Here is a 24,475-nt window from a genome sequence, read left to right on the forward strand (position 1 = left end):
TTTTCTGGCCAATTTATATGCCTCTTCCTTGGATTTAACACTAGCCCTCATTTCCCTTGTTAGCCACGGTTGAGCCACCTTCCCCGTTTTATTCTTACGCCAGACAGGGATGTACAATTGTTGAAGTTCATCCATGTGGTCTTTAAATGTTTGCATTGCCTATCCACCGCCAACCCTTTGAGTATCATTCACCAGTCTATCCTAGCCAATTCACGTCTCATACCATTGTAGTTACCTTTCTTTAAGTTTAGGACTCTAGTGTCACTGAAGAATTCTACCATATTACTTCTTTGTCACACATGCTTCTCTCATCCTCCTTTACACCCTCTTCAATAAAAGCACTAATCTTCTCCATTGCCAATTTGAAAATGTCTTCTTTTGTATATAACTCTTGATAAAAGCTACTAGCCACCTCCTTAATCTCCCCACTTTCATTCATGATCTTTTCCCCAACCTACAACTCTCCAATTAATGATAACCTTTGTTGCAACTTCTCTTGCTCTAGAAAATATCAAGTGCATCTTTCTCCCTCCAAAGCATCTTTATCCTTTGCACGGAGAATTGCCCCATTACGTTTTTCAGCTTGCAATAATTCCCACTCTTCCTTTAAAACCTTCCACTTAGTCTCTGCTCCCTTATCCCCTCCGTCAACTGCTTTACAGATATCTGTAAACCTTCTGTTTATATTCTCTTCTTGACGATGATTAGCTGTTGCTCTTTCTTTCCCATAACGTACCGAAAAAACTTTTACCTCCTATTTGAAATTGTCCCACCAAACTCTTTTTTTTCTTTCAAGAGTAAAGGTTCCTTCTGAGCATTCTTTATTATATTTACAATCTCTTCTTTAAAAGCAATTTCTTTCAGGTACTGATTGTTTAAAATTCACACCCCTGGACCGATCTTAACTCTGCTGTTCCTAACTTTAAGAACCAAAGCCGAGTGATCACTAAAAAATACTTTTTTTTATAATAAATCTCCATCACCTCAGAACTTAACCCTTCCCGCATTAACACAGAATCTATTCGGCTCCGTTTTAAAACATCACTCACACAGCCTCTTCTGGAGAACTCACTTTTTAATGGGGTTCCGATCACTCCATAAGCCTCTCAAATTTAAATTTGTCATCATTTTTACAATCATCTTTCTGAGGTCATCCTTAAAGGTCATCTGGGTTGAAATGTCCATCAGAGATAAAAAAATCCATTAAAATCCCCCACTATACAAGGGTTTTCTGTCTCTGCCACTTCTGTGAATAACCACCGAAAAAACTCACGACGCTTGCAAAGGTCATTCAGTGCATAGATATTAAATAGAGCCGGAGCGCCGGGCCCTGGAACATGGTGGGCTGCCCTGACCTGTGTGAGACCACCATCGCGGGTCGGGGCTATAAATAGAGCCGGAGCGCCGGGCCCTGGAACATCGTGGCGGAGGTGCGGTGAATGAGGGTACGGGGCCCAGAAGAGCCGAGGGCCCAGGGGCAGCACGGGCCAGCCCACACTGCGATATGTGCGCGCACTAGGTCCGTGCAGCAGAGCAGGTCTCCAGTCATCCTGGTTAATCCTTGCCACTGGACCAAGACCTCGCTCTGTCAAGCCCCGTGTGGTGGCTGGTGTGCAACGGTCACCCCACGTTAAAAAAATCCACCCACAGGCATCTTCCACCTCCTCAACTGGAGTTCAGGACTGCAATATCGGGTCCTTCATTGAAACATCTGTGAACTCATGTGGAAGCAAGTCATCCTCGTTCGAGGGACCGCCTATGATGATGATGATGATGATGATTAAAGAGATCACAATTCAATTCATCCATTCATATCTTTAGCTGTAAAAATCTCCCCTCAGTGACCTTGTCCATCAATGCAATGTTCTCTTTTACGGACAAACTCACTAAAACAGCCACCCCTCTACGGTCATTATTTGCGCAACTTGCAAACACTTCTCCCTTCCAAACCTTCTGAACTCTTTCTAGGATCTCCTCATCCCAAAAGGTTTCTTGCAGACACAACAGGTCCGTGACTTTAAAACACGGCAACAACTGCTGCAATTTCTTCTCCCCCTTCAGTCCGTTCACATTAATCGAGACCACTGTAATCATTGCTCCTAATAAAAGAAGTGTGCCCGATAATCCCCCCATCATTTAATCTCTGGCCCTTCCCTCCTCTCATGCTCCTTCCCAGCTTTGGGCAGCTGTTGCTTTCTCCTGCAGCCTCCGGCAATTTTTCGCCTCCTGTTTGAACTTCCCCGGCAGTTTCAGCCGCTTCCTTACATTACGTTTAGGCTGAGGAGCTGCCCCTTCTCCCTCTCACTAACCTTTCCCTTTGCACATGATGCCCCCTCACCCCCCCAATTCCATATCTCCTTCCCCTCTGATTCCTCACTCTCGTAATCTCCCGTCCCTGTTCCCCATCAGATACAGAATCTCTCTTAGAGAGTCCTCCTGCTAACATGGTTTCTCCAACAGTGCCACTCCCTTCGGCCTCACCTCCACCGCTGACCTATGCTCCCCGTTTCTTCTCTCTCTGGGACAATCGTCTCCACCCATCTTGCTCCCTTTTGGCGTCGTTGTCTTCCCTCTCCCATCCTGCTGCCCCTTTAAGGCTCCTGCCTCTTGCCCCCTCTCCTGGTCTTGCCCCCACCTGCTCCCCAAGATGTCCGACTCCCCGTCTCTCTTTGGAGTACTTACACTTACCCCGCACCCGCCTCTGCTCCCCCCACAACACCTGAAGGCGAGCCATATTGTGGCTCGACTCTGCCCTCGACCCGTGATGCCCTCTGCTGGCTTTGTCCTTTTCCACCGTACTTGGTGTGTTTTCCACCATCTCCATCCTGTTCTCTGCTCCGCAATTTTCTGCCTCTTCCTGCGCTCTTTCCTCATTCCGTTCGGCGGCTGTGTCCTCCGCCTGCTCCGCTCTTCTGGCCACTCCCCTCACACCTCCTGCTCCTCCTCCCATCTCCTCGTCACTCGAGGAGCTTCCTCCTGCCTCACACTCGCAGCGGGTGGGGCCTTTGTGACAAACCGTACAGCTCTCTGCCCTGCCGTTCCGAGCGATGTGGCCAGACTTGCCGCAGTTATAACAGCACAGGTCTGGACAACTTCTTACGAGATGGTCGTGTCCAAGACAGTAATAACAAACCTTCTCCTGGTTATCATGTAGTACTGCACTCCTTCAATTGTCTCAAATTTCATACTGTAGGGTAATGATTCCCGCCCCTGCCCGGGAACCGCACTTTTACATAACGGGTTCCATTGGCTACCCTCTTTATTACTGAGCAAAGTTTAATGTCCCACGACTCCAACTTTTTTATCAGCACATTGTCCTCAACATAAAGTGGCAGGTTTAAGAATGAGACCACCACCTCTGCAGAATACACCAAAGATACAGCCAAGTAATTCTCACCAACCTTCAGGCTCAGTAAAAGTCTTTCCCCCTCCTCTCAGCCACTGACCGTCACCTCGAATCCAATATTCGGCTTTGGTCGGAAAGCAAAGCAACTTCCCTCATCGCAGTCCTGGTGTACTGCCTGGATAATATCCTGAGCTCGCATCTCCTTATCCTGGCAGTGAACCACCACTGTGGGCTTTTTTCCAAACCTCCTGGGGTCCCGGCCCAAATCTTTGGGCCTTTTATTCTCCCTTCTCAAGATATTCTCTCCCCTGATTAAATTCGCACTGGGAGCATTGTCCTCTGAGGGGCCCGGCACTCCAGGCCCCTCAGCAGCATCGGGCTGTTTATGGGCCAAAAAGACCCTAAAATTAAAAAAAAACCCCACAACCAACATTTTACAAACTCACTCCAACTCCTGCAGTAATCAGCAGCACCTGCTCACTCCTAGCCCCTCCCACCGAGAGAGTGCTCACTCCTAGCCCCTCCCACCGAGAGAGTGCTCACTCCTAGCCCCTCCCACCGAGAGAGTGCTCACTCCTAGCCCCTCCCACCGAGAGAGTGCTCACTCCTAGCCCCTCCCACCGAGAGAGTGCTCACTCCTAGCCCCTCCCACCGAGAGAGTGCTCACTCCTAGCCCCTCCCACCGAGAGAGTGCTACCCACTGAGCCACAGCTGGCACTGCCAGGGACACGACTGAGAGAGGAATAGAAGGTTATGCTGATAGGGTGAGATAGGGTGGGAGAAGGTTTGTGTGGAGCATAATCACCGGCATAGAACCAGTTGGGCCGAATAGCTTCTTTCTGTGCGGTAAATTCTATATATTATGAAGCCTGCTCTTAGCAATACCAAAACTACACAATAGGGTTCATTTTTAACCGCACTTGCCTGGTAGAAACTTGGTACCTGGGCAGTTAAGAATGAGCAGGTACTGACCCACCCAAATCGCACCTATTTCCGCCCATTTGTGATGTTAACCTGGTCTTGCAGGCAGATAAACATCTACAAGGCACAGGTCAAGAGTGTGATGGAATATTGTCCACTTGCCTGGATGAGTGCAGCTCCAACAACACTCAAGAAGCTCGACACCATCCAGTCCGCTTGATTGGCACCCCATCCATCACCTTCAACATTCACTCCCTCCACCACTGGCGCATGGTGGCCGCAGTGTGTACCATCTACAAGATGCACTGCAGCAACTCGCCAAGGCTTCTTCGGCAGCACCTCCAAAACCCGCAACCTGTACCATCTAGAAGGACAAGGGCAGCAGGCGCTTGGGAACACCACCACCTCCACGTTCCCCTCCGAGTCACACACCACCCTGACTTGGAAATATATCGGCCGTTCCTTCATCGTCGCTGGGTCACAATCCTGGAACTCCCTCCCTAACAGCACTGTGGGAGCACCTTCACCACACGGACTGCAACGGTTCAAGAAGGCGGCTCACCACCACCTTCTCAAAGGCAATTAGGGATGGGCAATAAATGCCGGCCTTGCCAGTGACGCCGATAATCCAGGAACATTTTGTTAAACAAAGTACGCTGGAGCCTCGCAAACATATGCAATGCAGTACAGCTTTCTTCTGCCCCTTAAATCCTCTGGGTAATCCTTGACTCCTCCTCCCCCCCACCCCTCCCCCCCGGCCTCGACCCCTTGGTGAGCTTCCCTTCTGCAGCTATCAACCAGGTACACCTGGTGAAACGCAGAGCACTTGCATCAATAGAACCCTTGGTCCTGAGGAGCTAGGAGCAGGAGATGCTTGTCTTGGGTAGTCAGTCCCTGCTCCCTTGGCCCTTCTTTCATTATGTCCATGGCCTCGCAGGGGTTGGTGGAGGCTCGGCCCCCATGAGCCCATACAGGAAACTCATGCTTCAGGTGTATCTGGATCATCTGAGTTAGTGGCTGTTCTCGTTGGACTGCCAGAGAACATCTGGTGGGAGTCCTGTCCCTGTCCCCCTCCCAAGAAAACAAGGTACTGAAAAGAAGAATGTGAGTCCTTACTCTGACTGTTTGATTGCAGGCAACAAGAAGAATATTCATTTCAGTGTGAACGATCTGGTGTCAGTCGGCTTCCAGTTTTGTGACACCCTGCTGGACTACTGTGATCCAGATCAATCCAAGGTAACTTTGTAGGTTGCGGAATGAAAATGTGCTAATGTAGCCTGCCTGTGGTGATTCAATTAAAAGGGAAGTCTGTTCTAAGCTTCTCCATAGTCCTCAATGTTACAAAGGGAGGTATTTATCTATTTATTAGACTGTCTTCATTGCCTATCCATATTAAGGTCAGGATTAAGTTCAGAAAGGATAAAAAGTACTCGTGTCTGTCGAATGGATGACAGTGTGATTGAACAGATATTGGATGTATCTTTGAGCATAGGGGCGGTCTGCCTGATTGAGAACGTCAGATGGTGGTTGAAACCTGCTCTTGCACCTCTGAGTTTGGACATAACCTAATGTCTCCTGATCCGAAACCATTTCATGCCCTCTGTGAAATGTGTTTGGATCTTCTAGTTTTCAGCAAATATGGGCCCACTGCACAGACTCAGTCATACCAGTTTAGAGGCTGTATGGGGTTTTGTTGTAAGGTTAGGTTTTAAGGAGCCCTATTGTTGAGGCGACATGCGTCACATTAAAATAATGCAACGTATCTCCAATCATCTCGGGCATAAACAAATCTGAAGCTATCGCCACATACTAGTTGGAGAAGGAAATGAAGGATGACGTTGGGACAGGAGAGTCATGGGAGAGAAGGGGAATGCTTCTGTAGAACTAGGTGTTAGCTTTGACTCAGTGGTAGCACTACTTCCTCAGAAGGTTGTGGGTTCAAATCTCACTCTATAAATTTGAGCACGTAATCCAGGCTGACACTTCAGCACAGCACTGAGGGAGTGCTGTACTGTCGGAGGTGCCATCTTTTAGATGAGATGCTCACCCCCTTAGGTGGACGTAAAAGATCCCATGCCACTATTTCGAAGAAGGGCAAAGGAGTTCTCCTGCTGTCCTTGGGCCAATATTTATCCCTCAATCAACATAACAAAAAAACAGATTATCTGATCATTATCACATTGCTGTTTGTGGGAGTTTTCTTGTGCGCAAATTGGCTGCCACATTACAACAACGACTACACTCCAAAAGCACTTCATTGGCTGTAAAGCGCTTTGAGACGTTCGGTGGTGTGAAAGGTGCTATATAAATCCAAGTCTTCTGTCCTGAGCTCATGAAAGGCGTTATATAAATGCACGTTCTTTCTCTAACTGTTCCATGTAATTGAAATGTTTATTAATGACACAGAATGAATACAAGAAAACACAGAATGGGGAAAGATTATTTTCACTTTTAAGCCCCTTCCCTCCAATGACCTCTACAATCCTTTCTGTCACAGAATCAACCCAATATACAGGTACCATTCCTCTCTTAAAAATTATTTCCCCCTCCTTTTTTTCTGAAGGGACTGACTCATGCTTAGCTGTTGTGTATCCTCCAGTACCTGGCCCCAGTGACTATTCTTCACATGATAAGAAAAGTATGGCACCAAACTTTCGAAGTGAGAGGGAGGGGAGATCCCAGGCCAGTCCAGTTCTGTCCATCGACCCAAGTGTACTTTCTATCCTTGAATCGCAATCAGGTGATGGTTCTCATTCTCAGTTGCAGCTGATGAGGCCAATTAAATCACCTCTACTGCTGTCCTGAGAACATCTGGATTTAGCGCCGATCCTGGGACCATCCTTTAGCGTTGTTCCATACTGGCGGGTGCATTGAAATATGGTCCTGCAAGCATCTCCCTCTCCCTCAAAATGTAAATCAAATGAAAGTTCAGAATGTGATCAAACCTCATATCCCATCTACCCACCCTCACATCCCACCTACCCACCCTCACATCCCACCTACTGTCGAAATCTCGACCTCCGAAAAGAATGACTCCGACACTTACAGCTCCGGCAGAAGTTTCTTTAATTTGCTTGCTAGCAAGGGGTAGGTCACACTCAGTCAAGGGCTAAGTGAACACCTCCGAAATGGTTCAGTTTAACAAGATATTTATACAGTAAAACCCAAGTTATGGCCTCTGCCTGTGTATTGCTCTGTCTCACAGTCAGTGAATACAGATAAAGAGTTAATTACTATATCCTGGTCCTGACATGGTATCCAGATATTTCCTTTTGTCAGGGTTATCAGTTGGCCAGCCGGCCATTACTCCATGAGTCATAGGTAATGGGCTATCACCTGTCTTGTATTGTGTCAGGATAGTTCAATTTCCTGGTCAGTTTATCTGTTTGCATCAAATGGATGAGGTCTCTGCAAGAGATAATGGCTAGAAGATAAGAGTGGGGTGACATGGAACTCCTGTAGTGTAGACAATAGGAAAGCACCATGGGGGGGGGTACTTGTCTCAGCATGACTTGTCTCCTAGCTGTCTGATGGCCATCAGCCATCTCAAACCAGGTTTAGCTGTTTATGCAAGCTGACTGCTAAAATGCAGAAAGTTCTGGAAGGGCCAGGACTCCATTTTGATCAAAAGGCACACAAATACCGTATGGTATCAGCTTAGATAAAAATACATTTCCACACTACCCACCCTCACACCCCACCTACCCACCCACCCACCCTCACATCCCACCCACTCACCCTCACATCCCACCTACTCACCCTCACACCCCACCTACCAACCCTCACACCCCACCTACCCACCCTCACACCCCACCTACCCACCCTCACACCCCACCTACCCACCCTCACACCCCACCTACCCACCCTCACATCCCACCTACCCACCCTCACATCCCACCTACCCACCCTCACATCCCATCTACCCACCCTCACATCCCACCTACTCACCCTCACATCCCATCTACCCACCCTCACACCCCACCTACTCACCCTCACATCCCATCTACTCACCCTCACATCCCATTTACTCACCCTCACATCCCATCTACTCACCCTCACATCCCATCTACCCACCCTCACATCCCATCTACCCACCCTCACATCCCATCTACCCACCCTCACATCCCACCTACCCACCCTCACATCCCACCTACCCACCCTCACATCCCACCTACCCACCCTCACATCCCACCTACCCACCCTCACATCCCACCTACCCACCCTCACATCCCACCTACCCACCCTCACATCCCACCTACCCACCCTCACATCCCACCTACTCACCCTCACATCCCACCTACTCACCCTCACATCCCACCTACCAACCCTCACATCCCACCTACCCACCCTCACACCCCACCTACCCACCCTCACACCCCACCTACCCACCCTCACACCCCACCTACCCACCCTCACACCCCACCTACCCACCCTCACATCCCACCTACCCACCCTCACATCCCACCTACCCACCCTCACATCCCATCTACCCACCCTCACATCCCACCTACTCACCCTCACATCCCAGCTACCCACCCTCACACCCCACCTACTCACCCTCACATCCCATCTACTCACCCTCACATCCCATCTACTCACCCTCACATCCCATCTACCCACCCTCACATCCCATCTACCCACCCTCACATCCCACCTACCCACCCTCACATCCCACCTACCCACCCTCACATCCCACCTACCCACCCTCACATCCCACCTACCCACCCTCACATCCCACCTACCCACCCTCACATCCCACCTACCCACCCTCACATCCCACCTACCCACCCTCACATCCCACCTACTCACCCTCACATCCCACCTACTCACCCTCACATCCCACCTACCAACCCTCACATCCCACCTACCCACCCTCACATCCCACCTACCCACCCTCACACCCCATCTACTCACCCTCACACCCCATCTACTCACCCTCACATCCCACCTACCCACCCTCACATCCCACCTACCCACCCTCACATCCCATCTACCCACCCTCACATCCCATCTACCCACCCTCACATCCCATCTACTCACCCTCACATCCCACCTACCCACCCTCACATCCCACCTACCCACCCTCACACCCCATCTAATCACCCTCTCATCCCAACATCTATCCTGCCTTATATCTCATACTATTCACCCTCAAGACCACACCAACCTGACATCCCATATTCTTCATTCCAAAACCTATTGAACCTCACATCCAATACGACCATCCCAAAATCTATCCAAACCCATTTCCCAAACTATTACCCCAACAAGTCTCGAACCTCACCATACAATACCCTCAATATGTATCTAACCTCACATCCCATACTATTTTGCCATCTATTTCATCTCTCTTCCCATATAGACAAATAGGCGCTCCCCTATGCCCAATTTGCACACAGCAAGATCCCACAAACAGCAATGTGATAATGACCAGATAATCTGCATTGTTCCCCAGTATCATCACGCTGGTGGCCTCCTCAAAAAATTCAACTACATCAGTTTTTACACCACAAATATTGAGCTGGGTGTAAATGAGCTGCCGATTATTATCACCTGATTTGTTCTGTGGCCGAAGGCTAATTTCACCCTCATTTAATGTCTTTGTGTCTCCTCTCCAGTACATCCAATGCACAAAGCAGTTGCGCAATCAAATAAAAAAAGATATTGCAGCCAAAATGGAGACTCCTGATGCTGGATATGATTCTGATGCATCGTTCAGTGATATCCTGTCCTATATTGAATCCAGGTACATAACAATATTTCTTCATTGGTTACAATGACGACTTGCTGGGCAAGGTCTCTTTCATTTACTGTACATTTCGCCTAATAGTATTCACCAGTGTTTTGTTAAGGGCCACAATACTAAGCAAAATCTTAGTGTCAGCAATTATAGAGTGTATATGTGTTAATGGGTAGCCCATCTGCATTATATGATTCCTCACTCCGTTAGCTTCTAATTTTCATCTTGTCAAGTGGAGTTCAGGCACTTCACTGAAAGGGGAGGCGGGAGGTGGGGGGTGGGGGGGGGGGAATGGGGTGGGTGGGGGTAGCAGCTGGAATGATACTGCCTCCTAATCGTATTCTGTTGCCTTCTTCTGTTGGAGAGCAAGAGAAGGAGAGGGGGGACAGAACCAGATCCCAGCCGACGAGCATCCTGCACCAAACACATGGTTGGTGCTTCAGTATCATGTTCAAGGTATAAAAGTCTAACATCCAACACCCCCAAACCTCCCCGCCGCCCAGCCAAGGAAATTCATCCAGAACTGATTTATGTTGGTTATATGTCGAGACATCCCCAGGGGCAAACTTCCTCGATCGTTTGCATTGCTGGCCAGTAACATCTGCTGAAACTCCACTTAGCTCATTAACCGAACTCTGCCTCTCCACGCAAAAAGCCAAGGCATGTGAGCTTCCCGCATTTATGCTAGTTCTGAATTGGTTTAAATTTACGGCCAAACTTAGGCGCAACATGACCTGACGCTACTATTTTAGCCACTTTTTCGTGATTTAAAAAAAAATTCTTGTTACTGAGACCCACACTGCATTTTATATCTTTAAATGATTTTATTTTATGGCATCAGAATGTTTTACATTAAAAAGAGAAAAGCATTTACAATTGCTTAAACATGCACTGCTCAATTGGAAGGAAGAACTTGCATTTATATAACTCCTGTCACAATCTCGGGATGTCGCAAAGCACTTCACAGCCAATGAATTATATTTTAAATGCAGTTACAGTTGTAATGTGGAAAACACGGCAGCCAATTTGCGCACAGTAAGCTCCCACAAACGGCAACGTGATAATGACCAGATAATCTGTTTTAGTGGTGTTGGCTAAGGAATAAATATTGCTCAGGGCATATTGGAGAAATCCCGTGCTCTTCCTTGTAATAGTGCCATGGGATCTTTTACATCCACCTGAGAGGGTAGATGGCGTCGCATCCAAAAGTCGGCACCTCTGACAGTGCAGCGCTCCCTCAGTACTGCGTCAGCCTAGATTATGTGCTCCAGTCTCTGACTCTGAGGTGAGAGTATGACTCACTGAGCCATAGCTGACACCTTGGAATGCAAATTGTTGTTGCTGGTGAAATGCTTGTTACTTTTTCTCTCTCTTGTTTCAGCACCACTGGCTCAAACAGCTCCGAGTCCGATGACCCACCATTGCATTTTGTAACCAAGGTACGCACTGAATGGCTGCTTATTCCCTAGGAAGGTTGTCCCTCCGCTCAGCAATCACGCCTACTTTTTCTTCATTTATGTCATCATCTCTCCTACTGTTTTCAACTTTGCTGGTACCAACTGCTCCGAGTGGTCGACTAGGTAAAGGCATTGGGCTGGATTTTAGGCTTTTCTGTTATCGGGGCGAAAGTATCGAGGCGGGGCGGGAAAGTTACCGGCCGGGAATAGGTTGTGCTTTAGTAAAGAATTTGCGCCATCTGGGCCCTGCGTCAGGGTACGCAGGGCAAAGGGAGGCGTTGTACAACTTTTGAGGTGCAAAAATGGGAAACTCACAAACTAAAATGCTGGGCCATGTGCGGTCCGAGAGAGGCCTTGCGAAAAAAAACCACGAAAACATTCCCAAAACATTGCCGACGCACCCACAACACAAATCACTAACAAAATTAAAAGAACAAACACTCGCATTTAGCTTGACAGCACATTACCTTCCGCACCGCCGCCGGCTATGGTTTCCCAGGCGATCATTGCGAGGCACGATTCCAAGCGTACGGGTGGTGTTCAAGTCAAAGCTCGGACAATGTCGCAACGAGAGGCGTTGCACACCTGGCACAGCTCTTCCGGGCAGTGCTGTGAAGCACCGCCGCAAAACCCGACCCGAGGATCGCGACCAGACGCAGGAGACCTCGTCGCCCTATTTCCCACCGCTACAGGGCGGAACCCCAAGCACAAAGGCCCGGAAAATCCAGCCCATTTACTTCTGTGACATTGAGTCGTGTTCTGGTTATGCTAATGGACCTGCAATATAGAGGCCTGGATGATAATTCAGTCGAAAAAATAATTTGAATTCAGATTTTTTTTAAAAGCTGAAAGTAAAAAGTTGGTATCAGTAAAGTGACCGTGAAGTTGTCAGATTGTCATAAAAACCCAACTGGTTCGCGACTACCCTTTAGGAAAAGAAACCTGCCAATGTTCCCTGTAAGCTGCGCTTATGTTCTGCACGGTTTGTTCCTTTTAATGCGCGATCCTTTTAAATTTCTGCGCACGTGCGGTATTTACAATGTAAAAGCCGGTGAGCGGCCTGTGCAGTACCATTCATATTACTGCGCGGCCACGTACGCACACCTTAGCAGGAACATTTGTCCTTGCCCAGCCTGGCCAAATATGTGTCTCCAGTCCCACACCAATGTAGTTGACTCAAACTGCTGCATAGATTAACATACGCTATAAATGCCGGCCTTGCCCGGAGAATCACATCCCGAGAATGAATAAAATAAAAATCATGCAGACCACAAGGTTACATCCTAGACTGTGCTGATCCCAGTCTGGATGCTCCAATTATCCACTGTGCCACGTGGTTATGAGGGGAAACTCAATGGAGTTCGCACTCCTGAATGATATGCATTGTGAGTGTATACGGGATGAGTCAGGACAGGTTCGGGCCTGGTTGAGATGCCATCATCATCATCATCATCATCATTGGCAGTCCCTCGGAATCGGGGAAGACTTGCTTCCACTCCTGAAGTGAGTTCTCTAGTGGCTGAACAGACCAATACAAGAGCCACAGACTCTGTCACAGGTGGGACAGACATTTGCCGAGGGAAGGGTTGGGTGGGACTGGTTTGCTGCACATTCCTTCCGCTGCCTGCGTTTGACCTCTTCATGCCCTTGAAGAGTATGATCGGATCACTTGCTGATGCTCTCCCCTTGTGCTCATATGTAACAAGGAGGCACCAGAAGGATGCGGAAAGCTTGGGATTGTATCTCAACCCAAGTCATGCCTTTTAGGAGACCAAGGAGAAAACCTCGGTAGTATTTTGCACTATGCTCCTTGGCCTGTCAACAACTAGTTGTTGCGGACATGTCGAGGTGTTTCACCATTTAGAACGCAAGGGAGTGGAGGTGATGGATTCAGGTACAGTCGAAGAGGTTGTTTTATGCAAGGTAGGAAGAGAGGTAGTGGTGCAGAGGGGCTTAGGGAGGAAATTCCAGAGTTTGGTGGTGAGATGGCTGAGAGCTCTACCACTGATGGTGGAACAGAGTGAAGGGAGTGCAGAGTAGACCACAGTTTGAAGAGTGAAGGACGCAAGCAGGGACACAGAGCTGAGGGGAGGTTGCAGAGATAGGGGGCAGTAATTTTGAAGTCAATGCACAAAGGGACAGGGAACAAATGGAGGTTGTCAAGGACAGGGATGATAGGTGAGCAGGACTTTATGTGGGCCAGGAGGTAAGTGTGGAGTTTTGGATGAGTTGGAGTTTATGTAGAGTGCTGTTTGTGAGCCCTGAGAGCATCAGAAAAGTCTAGTCTAAAGTTGACAAGGGCATGAATGAGGATTTTAGTGGCAGTGGGGGTGAAGTGGGGGCAGATCTGGGCAGAAGGGGAATGTGAGCCATCTTAGCGATGGACTGGATGTGTGGTTTGAAGTTCAGCTAAGCTCAGGGTTGAGGTTGTGCACTGTTGTGCTGAGCTTGACTGGCCATCCAGGAAAGGGACATGGGATCAGAGGCAAAACCAACCGGATGGCCTCAGCTTAGTATCTCAACTAGAGATAAAATACTGCTGCACTAAGTGGAACATTTATTGTCCAGTTTTCTTTCTTGCCCTCCTTGTTCTTGTGAATCGAATACAAGTCCCCGACAAAAGTCAGCATAGGGGATACTGTCTTGATGCACTACTTGCTCACTACTACTTGACTGTAGTTATCTATTTTTATAAGAAAGAAAGACTTGCATTTCTATAGCACCTTTCATGACCTCAGGACAACACAAAGCACTTAACAGCCACTGTACTACATTTGAAGTGTATGTAGGAAAGGCAGCAGCTAATTTGTGCACAGCAAGCTCCCACAATTGGAATGTGATAATGACCAGAGAATCTGTTTTAGTGATGTTGATTGAGGGATAAATATTGGCCAGGCCACTGGGGAGAACTCCCCTGCTTTCTTTGAAATAGTGCCATCAGATCTTTTACGTTCACCTGAGAGGGCAGAGGCGGCCTCAGTTTAACGTCTCATCCAAAACCTCTGACAGTGCAGCACTGGAGTGTCAGGTCTAGATTTTAGTGTTCAAGTCTCTGGAGTGGGACTTGAACCCACAATCCTTCTGACTCAGAGGTAAAAGTGCTACCAACTGAGCCACAGTTGACACCGTAAATGGTTACCTGGATTAAAGCATTTACACAGCTCCCCTGGTGGCTCAGCTGATTAAGTGCCACAAGTAGATGACTCAACAGACCAGAAGGACCAAGGTTTGATGGCCAGTTGATCGCAACCAGGGTGCCACTGGGCTCGGGAGAGTAAATCGTCCATTACTGTCCAACAATCTCTGTTGGAATTGGAGACTGGTTGAGGACTAGATCGGGCTCAGTTGTGATGCCACTCCAGTTGAATAATCAGTTTGCCAGATGAGTACAATTTGCATGATTTTGGCAGATTCCCTGGGCTCCGCTAGTGAGTCTGTCTGGGGGAGTGAAGGAGAGTGACTGAAGCAGGTCTGTCATTGCACAGTGTGGTTGATGTGTTCTGCAATATGTGGTTCTAGCATCACATTGTCATTGTTAAAACAATGTGTTGTTATTGAGTGGAGCTGAATATCTGGGGCACTTTTACACTCAGGATTTATGAAGAGATACACTGGTCTTGACAATGAGAAAATGATGACTGTAGCATTTGAATCGTGAATAAGCCATCTCATCCTCTTCTCTTTATTTAGCAGGAAATGCCAAAGAGAAAAACACAATTGAAAACCAAAAAACAGAGACAAAATTCTTACCTGATCCGGAAAGTGTTGAATACTGCAAAGCATTACCAGGTGCGGAATCCCAGAGAGAGAAAGAGAGAAAGAAACAGAGAGAGAGCCACAGAGAGATACAGAGAGTGAGAGACACATACACACACACACACAAAGAGAGATATAGAGAGAGACAGAGACATGGAGAGATAGAGATAGAGAGATAGAGACAGCGAGACAGAGAGAGACACACAGAGAGAGCGACACACACGCACACAAAGAGAGATATAGAGAGAGACAGAGACAAGGTGTGATAGAGAGAGAGAGATACGGAGAGAGCGACACATAGAGATACAGAGAGAGACACACACACACAGAGACAGAGAGACACACACAGAGAGACAGAGAGAGAGACACACACACAGACACAGAGACAGTCAGAGAGAGAGATACAGAGATAAATACAGAGACATGGAGAGACACAGAGTGAGAGAGACAGGAGACAGAGAGAAAGACACACTCACAGAGACACAGAGACACAGAGACACACACACAGAGAGAGAGAGAGAGAGAGAGACAATGTGCTGATTTGTGTGACCAAATTTTTGATGTACAAAAGCTGTATGCTTGGAGCGCTAATTTGTAAACTCTGTCGCTTTAGTGGGTACGGTAGTGTAATGGTTATGGTACCAGACTATTAACACCGTGGCCTTGGGTAAACTGACCATTTCAAGCTGTCGGGTTGTCATAAAAACTTAACTGGTTCACTAATATCCTTCAGGTAAGGAGCGTACCAGCGCCTTCATGATCTGGCCTACATGTGACTCCAGTCCCACACTAAGACAAAAGCAAAATACTGCGGATGCTGTAAATCTGAAATAAAAACAGAACATGCTGGAATCCACTCAGCAGATTATGTAGCATCTGTGGAGAGAGAAGTAGAAATGTGGCCCCGATTTTAACTTCAGGTGGATTATGTGCTTAGGCCTGAGTTAAAATTACAGCCCCCTCTTAACAGAAGAACATAAGAAATAGGAGCTTGAGTAGGCCATTTGGCCCTTCGAGCCTGCTCCACCATTCAATAAGATCATGGCTGATCTTCTACCCCAACTCCACCTTCCTGCACTATCCCCATGTTCCTTAATTCCCCTAGTTCCCAAAACTATTGACCTCTGTCTTGAATATACTCAATGACTGAGCATCCACAGCCCTCTGGGGCAGAGAATTCCAAAGATTCACCACCCTCTAAGTGAAGAAGTTTCTCCTCATCTCTGTCTTAAATGGCCAACCCCTTATTCTGAGACTGTGACCCTGTGTTCTAGATTCCCCAGCCAGGGGAAACATCTTCTCAGCATTTCTCCTGTCTCTGCCTCTAATGGGCCTACGTTTACTTTCACTAACCTCTTCGTAATTACATACCGATAGAAACATTTACAATCTGTTTTTATGTCTCTTGCTAATTTGCTCTCATATTCGTTTAACTCTTTCCTTATCAATTTCATGGTCTTCCTTTGCTGAATTCTACAATTCTCCCAATGCTCAGTTACAACATTTTTTTTAGCAACATTATAAGCCTCTTCCTTTGATCTAATACTATCTTTAACGTCTCTTGCCAGCCACAGTTAGACCACATTTCTTGTGGGATTTGTGTGCCTTAAAGGAAGATATATTTGTTGTAAATTATGGAGTCGGCCCTTTAGCCCTTCGAGGTAGAAGATCAGCCATGATCTTTAAATGCTAGCCATTGCTTGTCTACCGTCATACCTTTTAATGTAGTTTCCCAATCTACCTTAGCCTCTCATGCCTATGTAGTTTGCTTTGTTTAGATTTAAGACCCTAGTTTTGGATTTAACTAAATCACTTTCAAACTCAATATAAAATTCTATCATATTATGATCACTCCTATGTAAAGGCCCCTTTACTACAAGGTTATTAATGAATCCTTTCTCATTGCACAACACTAGATCTAAAATATCCTGTTCCCTAGTTGGTTCCTCAACATACCGATCCAGAAACTATCTTGTCTATATTCCATCAACTCGTCCTCCACACTATTACTGCAAATTTGGTTTGCTCAGTCTGTATGTAAATTAAAGTCCCCCATGATTATTGTATTACCGTTGTTACATGTGCCTCTAATTTCCTGATTCATACTCTGCCCACCAATGTTTTCTGCCCCTTGCTGTTTCTTAGTTCCAGTCAAACTGATTCCACTTCTTGATTTTCCGAGACAAGATGCTTTCTCTCTACTGTCTTTATCCCATCCTTTATTATCAAGGCTACCCCCTCCTCCTTTTCCATTTAGCCGATCTCTTCTAAAATATCCTGGAATATTTAGTTCCCAACCTTGGTAACTTTACAATCATGCCTCCATGATGGCCATTAGATCAAACCTATTCATTTCTATCTGCTCAATTAATTCATCTATTTTGTTGCAAATGCTTTGCGCATTCAGATGTTAATGGGCTGGATCTTTGGCTTTGGGGGTTTTTCGACCAAAACGGTAGCGATACATGAAACTTACCGTTTTTGCTACGCTACCGTTTTTAGCCCGAACCTTGGGGAGCATTGGTAAGGGAGGCATTGCACAAGCATTCGCGGCACAAACCGTGAGTATTGGCAACTCTAGTCCGGGGCTGGGACGCTGCGAGAGAGGCCTTGGGAGGGGGAAAAAAAGAAAAAAAAATTCCAAAAAACATTCCAAAGACATTTACAAGACCCTTAATTATCTAATCGCTGAAAAAAAATTAAAAAATAAAAACTTTACCTTACCTTTTTTGCAGGTTTTCACACTTACCGTTGCTGGCAGGGCTGCACCAACAGGTCTGACCTGTCACTATTCTGGGCACAGCGTACGGGTCGGGATTGTGCTGAACATCGGTCGCAAACGCAATCCGTATTGTCGCAAGTTGGTGCACCTCTCCCCGGTGGTGCTTGGAAGCGCTGCCGCAAACCGACACCCGAGGATCCCGCTCGGGCTTTGTGATCGGGTTTTCGCCGCGGAGGGTCAGATCGTGGAGAAAACCCCCTCGCAAACCTACGGAAAATCCGGCCCATAGTGCCTTTATTTTTGGACTTTTTTTCCATTCTTCCCTGATGACACCTTAGTCGCTGATGCTCTATTACCTTGAATGATGTCATTGGGCCGCAACATGCAAATGTAAAGAAGGACCCTGTTGGTTCTTGTCCTTGCTGCCTGCTCAGGAGAGCAGCTTACAATTGCAGATGTTGCAATCTTGGCGGCTTTCGGACAGGTTAGAGCCGGGGCGATTTTAATTGTCCGCCTGCTAGGTTTCTGCTGAGAGGGTAGGGTTAAAATTAACCCCGTTTCAGGTTGCTGACAGAAGCTTAGATCCTGCTGAGTACTTCCAGCATTTTCTGTTTTTAATTCCGTACCATATGTAGGTAGCTCTTCAGGAAAATGTAGAGGTGTGCAAAAATGCTGTCTTGCCACTGTCACCCACATCCTGAGGGCAGATGAAAATTCTTGTCATGTCTTGTGTTTTGTTTGTGTAGCAACCACAGGCACCCAATAAACCTGAACAGACACATGGAGAAAAACCTCAGGGATGGCCAGTCCAAGTCCCTTATCAAAACGACAGTGAGCAGGACCCTGGAGCAAATGTGGTGGTAAGCACTGCATTGCCATATTAATCGTGCTCCCTTCCTGCTCGGCAAAGAGGATGAAAATCAGTCCCTAAGTTTTTAGTGTGAGCAGCACAGGAGTCCGAACACAGGACCTAGAATCATAGAATGGTACAGCACAGAAGGAGGCCATTCGGCCCATCGAGTCTGCGCCGGCTCTTTCGATGTGCAATCCTGCTGGTTCCACTCTCCCACTCTTTCCCCATATCCCCGCAATTTTTTCTCTTTGAGAACCCCATTAGTGTATGCTCCCAGACCACCACGTTCACCTCTTACTCTCTTCCCCCTGAGCTCTGCTTGTACCTCTGTTCCCTGGGAAAAGGGAAGAGTCGACACATAGAAACATAGAAAATAGATGCAGGGGTAGGCCATTCGGCCCTTCGAGCCTGCACCACCATTCAATAAGATCATGGCTGATCATGCACCTCAGTACCCCTTTCCTGCTTTCTCTCCATACTCATTGATCCCTTTAGCCATAAGGGCCGTATCTAACTCCCTCTTGAATATATCAAATGAACTGGCATCAACAACTTTCTGCAGAAGAGAATTCCACAGGTTAACAACTCTCTGAGTGAAGAAGTTTCTCCTCATCTCAGTCCTAAACGGCTTACCCCTTATTCTTAGACTGTGACCCCTGGTTCTAGACTCCCCCAACATCAGGAACATACTTCCTGCATCTAACCCGCCCAGTCCCGTCAGAATTTTATATGTTTGTATGAGATCCCTTCTCATTCTTCTAAACTCCAGTGAATACAGGCCCAGTCGATCCAGTCTCTCCTCATATGTCAGTCCTGCCATCCCGGGAATCAGTTTGGTGAACTTTTGCTGCACTCCCTTAATAGCAAGAATGTTCTTCCTCAGATTAAGAGACCAAAACTGAACACAATATTCCAGGTGAGGCCTCACCAAGGCCCTGTACAGCTGCAGTAAGTCCTCCCTGCTCATATACTCAAATCCCCTAGCTATGAAGGCAAACATACCATTTGAGCCTGCACCACCATTCAATAAGATCATGGCTGATCATGCACCTCAGTACCCCAGTAAACATGAAGTATAATGTGGATAAATGTGAGGTTATCCACTTTGGTGGTAAAAACAGAGAGACAGACTATTATCTGAATGGTGACAGATTAGGAAAAGGGGAGGTGCAAAGAGACCTGGGTGTCATGGTACATCAGTCATTGAAGGTTGGCATGCAGGTGCAGCAGGCGGTTAAGAAAGCAAATGGCATGTTGGCCTTCATAGCAAGGGGATTTGAGTACAGGGGCAGGGAGGTGTTGCTACAGTTGTACAGGGCATTGGTGAGGCCACACCTGGAGTATTGTGTACAGTTTTGGTCTCCTAACCTGAGGAAGGACATTCTTGCTATTGAGGGAGTGCAGCGAAGGTTCACCAGACTGATTCCCGGGATGGCGGGACTGACCTATCAAGAAAGACTGGATCAACTGGGCTTGTATTCACTGGAGTTCAGAAGAATGAGAGGGGACCTCATAGAAACATTTACAATTCTGACGGGGTTAGACAGGTTAGATGCAGGAAGAATGTTCCCAATGTTGGGGAAGTCCAGAACCAGAGGTCACAGTCTAAGGATAAGGGGTAAGCCATTTAGGACCAAGATGCGGAGGAACTTCTTCACCCAGAGAGTGGTGAACCTGTGGAATTCTCTACCACAGAAAGTTGTTGAGGCCAATTCACTAAATATATTCAAAAAGGAGTTAGATGAGGTCCTTACTACTAGGGGGATCAAGGGGTATGGCGAGAAAGCAGGAATGGGGTACTGAAGTTGAATGTTCAGCCATGAACTCATTGAATGGCGGTGCAGGCTAGAAGGGCCGAATGGCCTACTCCTGCACCTATTTTCTATGTTTCTATGTTTCTATGTTTCTATGTTTCACTGCCTGCTGTACCTGCATGCCAACTTTCAATGACTGATGTACCATGACACCCAGGTCTTGTTGCACCTCCCCTTTTCCTAATTTACCGCCATTCAGATAATATTCTGCCTTCATGTTTTTGCCATCAAAGTGGATAACCACACATTTATCCACATTATACTACATTTTCCATTTATTTGCCCACTCACCAAACCTGTCCAAGTCACCCTGCAGCCTCTTAGCATCCTCCTCACAGCTCACACTGCCAACCAGCTTCATCTGCAAACTTGGAGATATTACACGCAATTCCTTCATCTAAATCATTGACGTATATTGTAACTAGCTGGGGTCCCAGCACTGATCCTTGTGGCACCCCACTAGTCACTGCCTGCCATCCTGAAAAGGACCCGTTTATCCCGACTCTCTGCTTCCTGTCTGCCAACCAGTTCTCTACCCACGTCAATACATTACCCCCAATATCATGTGCTTTAATTTTGCGCACCAATCTCTTGTGTGGGACCTTGTCAATAGCCCTTTGAAAGTCCAAATACACCACATCCCTTGTCCTCTCTACTAGTTACGTCCTCAAAAAATTCTAGAAGATTTGTCAAGCATGATTTCCCTTTCATAAATCCATACTGACTTGGACCGATCCTGTCACTGCTTTCCAAATCCGCTGCTATTTCATCTTTAATAATTGATTCCAACATTTTCCCCACTACTGATGTCAGGTTAACCGGTCTATAATTCCCCGTTTTCTCTCTCCCTCCTTTTTTAAAAAGTGGTGTTACATTAGCTATCCTCCACTCCATAAGAACTGATCCAGAGTTGATAGACTGTTAGAAAATGATCACCAATGCATCCACTATTTCTAGGACCACTTCCTTAAGTATTCTGGGATGCAGACTATCAGGCCCCGTGGATTTATCGGCCTTCAATCCCATCAATTTCCCGAGCACATTTTCCTGACTAATAAGGATTTCCTTCAGTTCCTCCTTCTCGCTGGACCCTTGGTCTCCTAGTATTTCCAAAACATTATATGTGTCTTCCTTAGTGAAGACAGAACCAAAGTATTTGTTCAATTGGTCTGCCATTTCTTTGTTCCCCATTATAAATTCATCTGATCCTGCCTGCAAGGGACCTACGTTTGTCTTCACTAATCTTTTTCTCTTTACATATAGAAGCTTTTGTTGTCAGTTTTTATGTTCCCAGCAAGCTTCCTCTCATACTCTATTTTCACCCTCCTAATTAAACCCTTTGTCCTCCTGTGCTGAATTCTAAATTGCTCCCAGTCTTCAGGTTTGCTGCTTTTTCTGGCCAATTTATATGCCTCTTCCTTGGATTTAACACTATCCCTAATTTCCCTTGTTAGCCACGGTTGAGCCACCTTCCCCGTTTTATTTTTACTCCAGACAGGGATGTTCAACTGTTGAAGTTCATCCATGTGATCTTTAAGTGACACCTAGTGCTTGCAGCTCTGTATCCAGCTCACTAGAAGCTATGGATGAGAGATGTAGGATGTCTGGGCCTCTGATGTTGCCCACCCGCCCACTACACAATGAGATGTTCAAACTGCCTGGGAGTCAAGAGCTTATCCATCGAACACACTGTGTGGATGGCTCATTTCTAGTATGGAATAGAACCACAAGATTCAATCCAAACACCGGTCCACTTGGGCAGTAACATGAATTGGAAACCCAAACAATTTGAGTGTTGCAGTGCACCTATGCAATAACACTTGGAATGGAAGAAATTAATGTTGGTGATGTTGACAGAGAAACATTTAATGTGCCCTCATAACATTCATCTATTTAAAGTTTTAATTGAGATGTTAATCAATTTCAGATTAACATTTCCTTTTAAAATAACAGTCAGAAGGATGTCAGAAGAACATGTTATATGTTTGTCCACAATTATCAGCTACAGTAATTCCGACCCTGTATAAGATAAGGGGCCGGAATTTGGTGAAGGCCCCCGCCCGCCCAAAGGACCTCTGATGGCCGCCGAGGTCCCTGACGGTTCTTTGGGCGGGGTTTTCATCAGCAAGGTCCCTTGAAGGTCGGTGGGTGGCAAAGCAGCGATGTACACCGCCAATCTGGGCAGGAGCTGGCAGGAGCTCTCATTCTCGGCGGCAAATGAGCTTGCCGCCCAAGTGTCGCCGAGGATAGAGTCGGGCCCACGGAGGGTCAAACACCTCAAAATAAAAAGCATTAAAAAAAAAAATCTGACGACCTTCGGGGACCCCCATACAGGTAAGTCCCTGTAAAGAAATACATTAAAAAAATGTCACTAACCTGTTTTCCCCCATCTTCACACTTACCGTTGAGGACAGAGCAGCCTCCACGCAGCAGTCCACCGCCGTCCTGCCGCCGACTCCCGCCCGCATGAATATGGCATCTCAGTGGGCGGGAGTCTACTTATGTACATCGGCCGTCCGCTGATGTTAACGGGCGCTTCCCAGCGGCTCTCCCATCCCGCCCGCTCCAAGCCACGTCGAAGGTGGCACTGGGCAGTTCGAGCAAAGGAATGTTGCCAGTAGTCGGCGACAGTGGGTGGTGAGTGCATCAATTTCGGCCCCAAGGGCTCATGGGGTTGGGTAATTTATTAGCTTTGTTTGAGGATTGGTTGAAGGACAGAAGACATAGAGTAGAGATAAACAGGTCATTTTCGGGTTGGCAGGCTGTAAATCGAGGGGTGCTGCAAGGATCATTGTTTGGGCCTCAGCTATTTACAATTTATATTAATGACTTAGATCAGTGGAATGAGTGTAACGTATCCAAGTTTGCTGATGGTACAAAGCTAGGTGGACAAGTCAGCTGTGAGGAGGACACAAAGAGCCTGCAATGGGATATAGACAGGTTAAGTGAGTGGGCAACAAGGTGTATAATGTGAGAAAATGTGAGGATATTCATTTTTGTAGGAAGAATAGAAAACAGAATTGGGGGAAAATTGTGGTCAGAGGGTTCCTTCGTCCGAACGCCTCCCACCCGAAAAAAGTCAACGAAAGTACCTAGTGGTCCGGGAGGAACATAGGATTGCGGTCGGAGGTCTAGATTCGCTGCGCAGAACATGGGGAGATGTCTTCGAGGTATATATGTACAAGCAGGAATCACGTGGGCCTGGACCACCAATGTGTAGTATTCTCATTGATAATAATGGGAGCTCTGTTTGTAAGGACCTCCCATTACTGTCAATGACAAAACCCCCATAAACACTGAAACACAATATAATAAATAAACAAGGAAAGGGAATACACATTAAATACACACTGAGAAGCGTAGAGGAACAAAGGGACCTTAGAGTGGATGTCCACAGATCCCTGAAGTTAGCAGGCCAGGTAGATAAGGTGGTTACGAAGGCATATGGAATGCTTGCCTTTATTAGCCGAGGCATGGAATACAAGAGCAGGGGAGTCCATGGCACCGTGGGTGGCTCTGCTGCAGTGGGAGAGCGATAGTGATAGGGGATTCTATTGTAAAGGGACTAGATAGGCGTTTCTGCGGCCGCAGCCGAGACTCCAGGATGGTATGTTGCCTCCCTGGTGCAAGGGTCAAGGATGTCTCGGAGCGGGTGCAGGACATTTTGAAAGGGGAGGGTAAACAGCCAGTTGTCGTGGTGCATATAGGTACCAACGATATAGGTAAAAAACGGGATGAGGTCCTACAAGACAAATTTAGGGAGCTAGGAACTAAGTTTAAAAAGTAGGACCTCAAAAGTAGTAATCTCAGGATTGCTACCAGTGCCACGTGCTAGTCAGAGTAGGAATCGCAGGATAGCTCAGATG

The 24,475-nt window shown here is 47.1% G+C and overlaps 1 protein-coding gene across 1 annotated transcript in view; it reads left to right on the top strand.

The window, feature by feature from the left end:
- Positions 1-18,231, top strand: part of LOC139262797 (cytosolic carboxypeptidase 2-like) — a 103,042-nt gene extending 84,811 nt beyond the window's left edge. Inside the window, exons 11-15 of the mRNA XM_070877949.1 lie at positions 5,403-5,503; positions 9,886-10,013; positions 11,389-11,446; positions 15,158-15,253; positions 17,956-18,231. Of these exons, the coding sequence (XP_070734050.1) occupies positions 5,403-5,503; positions 9,886-10,013; positions 11,389-11,446; positions 15,158-15,253; positions 17,956-18,231 (659 nt within the window). The remainder of the gene's footprint in view (positions 1-5,402; positions 5,504-9,885; positions 10,014-11,388; positions 11,447-15,157; positions 15,254-17,955) is intronic.
- Positions 18,232-24,475: the final 6,244 nt, after the last annotated feature.

This window comes from Pristiophorus japonicus, chromosome 4, assembly GCF_044704955.1.
Source record: "Pristiophorus japonicus isolate sPriJap1 chromosome 4, sPriJap1.hap1, whole genome shotgun sequence".
In the NCBI taxonomy this organism is placed as follows: Eukaryota; Metazoa; Chordata; class Chondrichthyes; family Pristiophoridae; genus Pristiophorus; species Pristiophorus japonicus.